This window comes from Dromaius novaehollandiae, chromosome 1, assembly GCF_036370855.1.
Source record: "Dromaius novaehollandiae isolate bDroNov1 chromosome 1, bDroNov1.hap1, whole genome shotgun sequence".
In the NCBI taxonomy this organism is placed as follows: domain Eukaryota; kingdom Metazoa; phylum Chordata; class Aves; order Casuariiformes; family Dromaiidae; genus Dromaius; species Dromaius novaehollandiae.
The window spans coordinates 129,270,991-129,280,909 of record NC_088098.1 but is presented as its reverse complement, the minus strand read 5'-3'; the positions used below and the strand labels follow the sequence as shown (position 1 = coordinate 129,280,909).

Genomic DNA, 9,919 nt, shown 5'->3' with positions numbered 1-9,919 from the left:
GATAGCTCACATGACTGGAGTGGTCAGGGATACTGGATTTTTAGGAAGGACAGGCCAGGACGGCGAGGAAGGGGAGTCGCCCTTTATGTGAGAGAGCAGCAGGACTGCATAGAGCTCTGCCTAGGGGTGGACAATGGGCTGACTGAGAACTCATGGTAAGGATTAAAGGGCAGACTAATAGGGGTCACATTGTTGTGGTTTTTTGCTGTAGGCCACCTGATCAGGAAAAAGTCTATGAGGCCTTCTACAGACAGCTAGAAGCAGCTTCACGTTCACAGGCCCTGGTCTTCTTAGGGTACTTTAACCACCCCAGTATCTGCTGGATGGACAATATAGCAGGGCACAAGCAATCCAGGAGGTTCCTGGTTCCAGGAGGTTCCATCGGTGACAACTTCCTGATACAGGTGATAGAGACGCCAACGAGGAGAGGCGAGCTGCTGGATCTCTTACAAGGAAAGGATGGCTGGAGATGTGAAGATAGAGGCAGCCTTGGCTGCAGTGACCATGAGATTTGTGGAGTTCAGGAGCCTGAGAGGAGGGAACAGAGCATATACAAACAAAAAGCAGGATCACAACCCTGGATTTCAGGAAAGCAGACTCTGGCCTTTTCAGGGACCTTCCTGGAAGAATCCCATGGGATAGGGTCCTAGAAGGAAGAGGGGTCCACGGAAGCTAGTTGATATTCAAGGATCACCTCCTCCAAGCTCAAGAACGGTCCATCCCAATTAGCAGGAAGACAAGCAAAGGTGGCAGGAAACCTACATGGATGAACAAGGAGCTCCTGGCAAAACTCAAACATAAAAAACAAGTATACAAGAGGCAGAAGTGTACAAGAGGTGGAAGCAGGGACAGGTAACCTGGGAGGAATATAGGGACTTTTGCTGAGCATGAAGGGAGAGGACTGGTAAAGTCAAAGACCATTTGGAGTTTAATGTGAAGGATGTCAGGGACAGCGAGAAGGACTTCTATAAGTACATCAGTAGCAAAAGGAAGACTAGCAGAAATGTGGACATGCTGCTGAATGGGGCAGGGGCCCTGGTGACAAAGGATACAGAAAAGGCTAAGGTACTCATTACCTTCTTCGGCTCACTCTTTACTGGTAAGACCTTCAGGAATCCCAGGCCCTGGAGACCAGGGAGAAAGTCTGGAGACAGGAAGACTTTCCCTTGGTCGAGGAGGATCAGGTTAGAGATCACTCAAGCAAACTTGACAGCCACAAGTCCATGGGCCCTGATGGGATGCATCCACAAGTGCTGAGGGAGCTGGAGGACATCATTGCTAGGCCACTCTCAATCATCTTTGAAAGGTCATGGCAATCAGGAGAGGTGCCTGGGGACTGGAAGAGAGCTAATGTCACTCCAATCTTCAAAAAAAGCAAGAATGAGGACCCAGGGAACTACAGGCCAGTTCACCTCACCTCGATCCCTGGAAAGATTACGGAGCAGCTAATCTTGGATACAATTTCCAGGCACATGAAGGATAAGAAGGTGATCAGGAATAGCCAGCATGGATTCACAAAGAGGAAATCATGCTTCACCAACCTCATAGCCTTCTACGATAAAATGACTGGCTTGGTAGATAAGGGGAGGGCAGTGGATGTTGTCTACCAGACTTCAGTAAGGCTTTTGACACTGTCTCCCATAACATTCTCATAGACAAGCTGAAGCATGGGCTAAATGAGCAGACAGTGAGGTGGACTGAGAATGTGCTGAATGGCAGAGCTCAGAGGGTTGTGATCAGCGGCACAGAGTCTAGATGGAGGCCAGTAACTAGTGGTGTACTCCAGCCATCAATACTGGGTCTGATCCCGTTCACCTATTCATCAATGACCTGGATGAAGGGACAGAGTGCACCCTCAGCAAGTTTGCAGATGATACAAAACTGGAAGGACTGACTGATATCCCAGAGGGCAGTGCTGACATTCAGAGAGACCTTTACAGGCTGGAGAGATAGGCAGAGAGGAACTTTATGAAGTTCAACAAAGTATCATAGAATCACAGAATCATGTAGGTTGTAAGGGACCTCCTGAGGCCATCTGGTCCCACCTCCTGTTCAAAGCAGGTCCAGTTAGGCCGGGTTGGTCAGGCCATGTCCAGTCAAGTTTTGAGTATCTGGAAGGATGGTGATTCCACAACCTCTCTGGGACACCTGTTCCACAGTTTGACCATTCTCATTGCAAAAAAAATGTTCCTTATTTCTAGTCTTTCCTTACTTCTAATCAGTTTCATGTGTTCTGACTTGTGTCTGTTGATGATCTGCATCTCTGTGAAGAGACTGGATCCCTCTCCTCTATACTCTCCCATTAGGTAGTTGTAGACCCCAATAAGATGTCCCCTAAGCCTTCTTTTCTTAAGAGCTGAACACAATTCTCTCAGCCTCTCCTCATACCCCAAAGAACACTAGCTACTGGTAACTAACTTAATTTTGTCTTAGGATGCAACCGGAGTGTAAAGAACCTCCAGAAAACCTCTGCATAGCTGAGGTCTCCCATCAGCTCTATGATACAGAGATACACTGTTTTTGTGATACCCAATATAAAGATATGTAAAATCAAAAATACCAACATACAGGTTATGTAGTTCGGTCCTTGTTGACAACAGTACATTTATTAATATCTCCAGAATTTCCTGTCAGATAGCTAACATTTGATTGAATGATATGGAGGATGAAGGTCCATGAGCAGCTGAGGCAATCTAAGAGCCTGCTGCTGATGAATATTTCATCCTGTCCTTAGTCTCCTCCACAACACCTCCTACTTATTCTTAACCCTTCCCATGCTCCTAGCTGTGGAAAACACTGCTCTTGCACCAGCTCTGGCACTCATTACAGTAAGTGAGTCAATTCAGCTTCTTGGCAGAAAACATTCCACTTTTATTTTGCCTGGGTTTGTTTTCTGCTGTATTAGTGAGTTCAGACAACTCAAGAAGGAATCCAGCAAATACCAGACTCATTGCACAATAAGTAGAAACTGTGCACAGTCAGGATTGGGGATGGTGGTGGTAAAAGCACAGGACCTATGTGCTGTTAGACCAACCTATTGTGTGGAATCATGCCTTAGATAATTCAGTCTTGCTCCCTCTGAGGTCAACAGGAATGCAGTTACTAATTCCTAAGAAGCACAGTGGCTAAGGAATGCAGTGCTTTTGGACTTGAGGAAGAGCTGACCTTTACTCCTGCTCTGCTGAAGACTTGCTACGTGACCACTAGTCAGTAATTTAGCTGCTCTGAGCCTTTCTCCATATCTGTAAAAAATGCTAGAAGCATTACCTTACTTCAAGAAGTTTTGTAGAGATAATACCTCAAAAGCTTTTGAAGTTCATTGATAAAGAAATACGTGGATCCTTGGGCTATCTAATTACCCAGAATAAATAGCTAGATACTCACATAATAATCAGTACTAAATTCTCAATAGCCTTTCTGAGGATGTTCCACTGCAAGTTCTGCAGGCAATAACTGAACTGAAAGAGAACCAAATTGTGGGATATATTTCCTTCAATATAGAACATATTTCTTCAAAATGAACATATATTTGGTGCTATATTTTAACCAACACTATCATTCTGAATTCTAATTCTCTTCTGGATCCTCTCTAGACATATGATGGCTTTCACATGAAACATTTTCTTCTGTTTTGTTTCAGTTCTTTTGCATGATTTAAGAGCTCAGGTTAGTGCAGAATTAATAGAATCTGTTTAAACACAGTGTAGTAATAGCTTCAAGATATTCATACAACTCCACGGTTGCTTCTTGTTCATAATCTTTTCACTACAGCTGTCTTGGCATTTTTGATATCCAAGCATGAAAACCAGAGTCTAGGGTGAATATCACGGAATTTTCAATTCTGAGCCAGGGTTCAGAGAGAAAAGTGTCAAATATCAGCATTTAGAACAATTTACCTTTTTTCTAATCTTACCATTATACACAGCAATTTCACTTAAACTTATTTCTGGAAACATCCAGTGGTCCAGTGCAAAAATCACACATGTGAAAAGTTGGACTGCATGAACTCTAGTTGCCTTGCCTCTACTAAGCTGAATTTAAAGAGAAAGTAAAGAATAGAATGAACCTATGAGAACTGGTCTTCATATCATCTGTTTATGGAACATGAACTAGATTATTCTTTTGACAAAAATCGTAAAAGAGAAAGCACAGCAAAACACAGTCTCTAGGAAACCAATAGAAAACTATCTAAAATTTAATGCTCTCTTTTATGCAGTGTACTTTTTCTTTCAGGAGTAAATTTTACAGTAAGTTGCCATAATTTTTGTATGGAAGCTGGAAGACTAAACATCTCAGAGTTAAGAATTTTGACACACAGAGTATCTACTATACCACTAATAAATATTTATATTTCTCTGAATTATTCATTTTAGGTTCCAAGAATACTGATATTTAGCTATAAAAATTCTTGTTTTTCTGTCATTTTCCCCCTTTTAATTTGAATATAAACATTGATTGACTTAAAAACTACTTTTCAGAGTGTTTCAGTATTAGGGTTTTTTTAATGTGAATTTATTTAATCTAAGTTTTACTTTTGCCTGCCAGAAAGCCAATAACAATGCAGCAGTGATTGCTCAGGGTTTGAACAGTGCAAGAGTGATCCTAAATATAAACTGACATTCAGGGAAAACTATTGTTTAACAACAGGTCAGAAGTAACACATCCTGCAAGGCATATATTGCATCACTGCAGCTATAGCTTCACAGTAAAATTGTTCTTGCCAAATGCTGACAGAGTACTGCATGTGGACGCCTTCCAAAATAAACCTAAGATAGAGAACATGGAGTTGTTCATTCTAATCTACTTCTGCTAGACCTACAAAAAGGTTCCCTGCGTATAGGGGCTACAGACAACTTATGTGAAGGTAAGGGCATTGGCTGTCCAGGTCATGATCTATTTGTGTTTAGTCTCTAAGCTGGTAAGAGAGACAGCATTTATTCACATGTGCAAGTGTGAATAAATGAACTCTCACATACACCATTCATGTTCCCAGTAGGTAAAAGGGGATATGTGACAGCATGACTCACTATTCTGGCACACTTTAACACTTTATATGCACACCTGCTCTAGGCTAATTCGAAATATTTCCCTTCACATCTTCATACAGGACAGATATCAGTAAAGAATAGCAGGATTCAGACTGCTGACTTCTCTCTGCCACTAAGAGGCAGAATGGAAAGACATGTGGATGCCTGGCATCTACTCTTTAAATCACGCTGTATCACATGCTTATAGTAGCCTGACACAGTCACATTTTGACCTTTACTTCAGGTCAGTAAAAAAGAATCAGCCAGAAACAGCAGAATTTAATTGCCAGCATCTGTCCATTTTGCTGAGATGAAAAAAAAAAAAAAAAAGAAAAAAACATATATTGAACATCTTGGCTACCTAAAAATATATATTAAAAAAAATAGTGAGACTGTATTCAGAGATGGGGAAAACTCTCATTCAAATTCATTCTGTAGATCAAGAGCTCAAAAAGCTGCCTGTGGAACAAGAGTATATTTTCCAGTAATTCACATGCCATGGGGAGCTCAAAATAAGTGTAATCTTCATGAATGTAATATTTTGGGGAACCAAATTCAACTTGGTTGTAATTAGATTCTCTAAAGTCAATGAGAGTCTACACTATTTCTGCCAGCTCAAAGTTTTTATTGTAAATATATTTAACCTCCAAAATCTCTCTCTGTGTCATAAATACAACAGTCCTAACCAGCACTTGCTAGAAATTACTTAGCTTGATTATTTTCTTCAACTTACATGTTCTTCTGCAAGGGAACAAAATAGCTAATTATTTAAGATGTGTAGATTCTTTGTGTAGACTTGTGTTTTATAGACTCGCCTCAACTAGATCTGAACAAGAAGCAGAGTAAATTAGTCCACAAAGGTATTTGTGCTCCTTCAGGTACCCTGCTTCCATTATCAAGCTAACTCATTTAAAACTATCTCAGCAGTGTACTGCCTCACACCATCTTAAGATAAAGGTATGGCCTTAACTCCACCCTTCCTTCCCCTGCAAACAACTTCCTTGAAACAGTGCCCACTATCTGTACTAACAACTCTGCAAATAGTAACTTTCATGTATGAAAAATCAAATACCACAGGAAAGGAGTGTTCCCTTCAAACATGGAATAAGAAATGTCAAAGAATAAAGAGTACGCTGTTGTCTGATAAGCTGCTATACAATTTCTGCTGAAATTCTTCCTTTCTATTTTACCTGCTCAAGTGACTGCTTCACATTAAGGAAATGGCATAGGTAGGTATCATTGCCATTTTTCCCTTTCCAGATCTGTGAAAACATGCAGACACTGCTGAAAAGAAACCCAAGCAAATGATAGATTTGCACCTAATAGAAAGCTTCTGTAACTCCATAATCTTTAGAAGTTTTACATAGGTGTGGTAGTATTTCATGCATAAATATTGGTCATGGTATTGCTACCTCCCTTTCTGGATCCCTAGGGACCTCAGCCTCTGCTCAAGGTAGAGCTGCATCTATCCAGAGTTAAAATAAGTTCAAAACACTGCATGGCAGGTTTTAACAAAAACAAAGTAACAGAAAACACACTTTTTCTAGGACTTATATTAACGACCATAGACTTAACTAAGGTCCTATGAGATTAATTCCTAATTGTTAATTCCTCGTCTATATGGAGATGCCCTGGCCCTACATAATCTTTTAAAATCAACTGTGGTTATTTCCCGTGGCTTTAGAGAAACTGTTGAAAAGTACAAGTTACCTACAGCATACTTTGTGACAATTTTAGCAGGCAGAGATGGAGGGTTCTCTTACAAAGCCACAAAGGGTCCCTACGATCTTCTAGTATGATCTGCTTTGGGTCATTCTCTATGGGTTACAGGAGGTCCCTGAGCAAATTAATCTTTGAACTAAAGCTTAAGTTTTAGGGAAAAAGTCTTTATTATAAAATTTTAGAGTAATAAAGAATCTTTCTTAACATTTTGTAAGCAATCCCAGTACTCAGGTACCATCACTCTTAAAACTATGGATCTTATTTCTAAATTGTATGCCTAGTTTCAGATTTTGTGTCTTTTTATTTCTTTGTCTGCTAGGCTCAGAGGTGTTCTACTATCAAATTTGAGCTCCCATGTAGTTAATTACAGGCTGCAACTAAGTCACTTGCGATCTATTATGCATTAGTAGATGGTGTTGCTAGCATCCATATCAAGGCTCCCAGATACTCGCGGAAGTATTAGCAAAGAAAAAAAGGTCTATCAGAAGAGTTGAATCAAATGTCACATAAAATATCACTAAGCAGCAGCAGTCGGATTTTCCTTATCAGACAGTAGTGTCCACAAAATACCATGAGTTTCGATAGCTACCACTAATAGGGAGTTAGAACAAAGAAAAGTCTATCCATTGGAGACTGGGGAGGTTGCTTTACTGCAACATTTCACTAGTTAACCTATCATCTGCTTTAGTCAGCATTATTAGCTTTTGCAATTCTTTCATGGGTCTTGCAACACTAGCAGTTTTTCTCGAAGCACTAGCTACCAACATGTAGTAACTTAAAGAGAATCCAGATCTTTTTTTTTTTAAAGTTAATAAGTATTTCTGCTTGACGCAGAGTAAACCTCTGAAAAATTAAACAAATCCTTTTGTGCCTGCTAACATTTTTCAGCCGACGTCACAGCTGTGAGCAGGCTGACTCAGAAGTCTTGAATGTCTCCTTGGCAATATTCACTGCGAGCAGACATTTTTCTCCTGCCCAGAAAAGCGCGCTGTCCTGGCTTGGCACCTCCAGGGCGTTCATCCTCCAGAGCTGCATCTCACCCGGTGCAGCGGGGCGGCCGGCCGCCTCAGGGGAGGCCAGCCAAGCCCACACGGCGTTTCTTGGGGCTCTTCCCCATCCTTAGGGAAACAGGGTCGCTCCGGACAATGCCACCGCGGCGCTGAAATGACCCCAGCTCTGTGGCACACGGCGGTGCCCCGGCCAGCAAACCGCCCCCACGGCCGGCTGAAGACCCTCGCCGCGGGGCCGCACTTCTCCTCAGGGAGCACCTCGGCTTACTCGCACCTTCCCCCACGCCAACGGCTCTCCCCGCCGCCGACACCCCTCAACCGACGCCGGCGGGGGCGGGAGGGGCGGTGCGCGGGCCGTCACGTGACACCGCCCCTCCCGCCCCCGCTCGCCCCCCAACCGCCGCTCTCCCTCCGCATCGCCCCCTCCTCCTCCTCCCGCCGTTGGCCCGCTTCCTGTTCCTCTCAGCCCCGCCCCCGCACCTCTCCGCCCCCGCCGCGCCCCGAGCGCTGATTGGCTGCGGCCTGGCCGAGCACTGGGCAGCGCCCCCCGCCCTGCCCCCGCCCCCTGCCCGGCTTCCCTGCGCGAGCCACGCGCCGGCGGCAGCCGAGCCGTCAAGGCAGCGCGAGCGCGGGTAACGGCCCATTGCCCTCCGCGCCCCGTGGCCGTTACCCGCGCGGCTCGCCGAGGGGACGGCGCGAGCGAGCGAGCCCACCGCCCGACCCGCCCGCCCAGCGAGGCCCATGGCCGCGTCGGACCGGATGGTGCTGGGGCCGCTGGTGGCCTCCATCGATCAGGGCACCAGCTCCACTCGCTTCCTGGTGAGCAGATCACGGGCGCTGGGGCGGCCCCCGGCGCCGCGGCCGTGTGCGGAGGCGGCGGCGGCTCCGCGGCCTGAGGCAGCCGCCGCTTCCGCTCCTTCGCCCTCCCTGCCGCATCCTTGCGGAGCGCGCGGGGTCCGCCGGCCTCTGCTGTGCCCTTGGGGAAGGGCAGGGGCAGCGGGCGGCACCGGGCTGTGCCGCTGCCGCCTTCGCCCCCGTCTCCTGCCCTGGGCCGGCTCCCCTCTGCCCCCACGCTGGCCTGCGGCTGCCGCCCCGCGAGGAGGGGGGAAGGGGCGCCGGGGGACACGGGGCGGGGTGGCGGAGCCGCCGGTCGGTGGTGCCCCCCGGCGCTCAGCCGCGCCTTCGCCTCCCCGCTGCCCGCCCGGCGCCGCCGCGAGCCGGCGGCAGAGGTTTCTGCCTGCCGCTCCTGCTGCATCGCGCCCCAGGGGCTGCGAAATCCCGCTGCCTCGAGCTGCCTGTGTCTTAAATCTGTGGAGTATCTTGCCTTGAATTAAATCGAGTGGGCAAGGCGCTCAAGCACTGGAGAAATACTTCCTCATGAATTGCCTTTTAAGTGATCGTGATTAGCTAGTGTTAAAACAATGCAGTGCCTCTGCCGTGTTGCCCTCTAAAGCCGACTTCGGCCTATGGGAGTGACTCGTGCAGTTCCTAAGGCCAAAACCTTAATGTCAAGAGTTATGCATCTCGTGAACTGCAGTTTTTCAGTTGGCTGAACTTGTACATCTTATGAGAGATGGGCCTGTTTAAACACTGGAGGGAGATAGTTTGTTTGAAAATGAGATGATTAATAGACCTTTAGTTTAATGGTCTATTTATTTCCATATCATGCAATAGATAGTAGCTAATATTATTGTTATATATGAAACTTACTATATAAGCTTCCTGCTTGCAAATCTCCACACAGATTGTCCTAATTCCCAGTCAGTAAGTCATGGGAGTTTGACTTAGATCCTGGTGACAATTTCTGCTGTTACTTAATTACACAGACAAGGTGAAAATGAAATTGAGAAAATAGCTAAATAGAAAATGTTGCCAAATATGCATAATATTTTTCTGAAAAGAAGAATGTCTGGACTTGCTCTTGCTATTTTTTCAGTGCTTCTCCCACGTGGAATTTTCTTTCATGAGGCAGAGGACTAGAATATCTTCCTGACCTGTGTCACCATTATTACTCAATATCACGACCTTCATGGGATTGTCAAATGACAAAGCAGAGATCTGGGGGTGGAGAGAAACCCCAAACTGACAAATGACACCAGCCAGCTATCTTGAATGCCAGTTACAAGCCCTTTTTGGAAAAAAAAAAATTGAAAAGTTCCC

At 45.2% G+C, this 9,919-nt stretch overlaps 1 protein-coding gene across 3 annotated transcripts in view; it reads left to right on the top strand.

Annotated features, from left to right (window-relative positions):
• The first annotated feature begins 8,314 nt into the window (after positions 1 to 8,314).
• GK (glycerol kinase) overlaps positions 8,315 to 9,919 on the top strand; it is a 38,219-nt gene continuing 36,614 nt past the window's right edge. For all 3 annotated transcript variants that reach the window (XM_026101659.2, XM_026101658.2, XM_026101657.2), the window contains exon 1: positions 8,315 to 8,578. In XM_026101659.2, the coding sequence (XP_025957444.1) occupies positions 8,501 to 8,578 (78 nt within the window). In that variant the 5' untranslated portion in view covers positions 8,315 to 8,500. The remainder of the gene's footprint in view (positions 8,579 to 9,919) is intronic.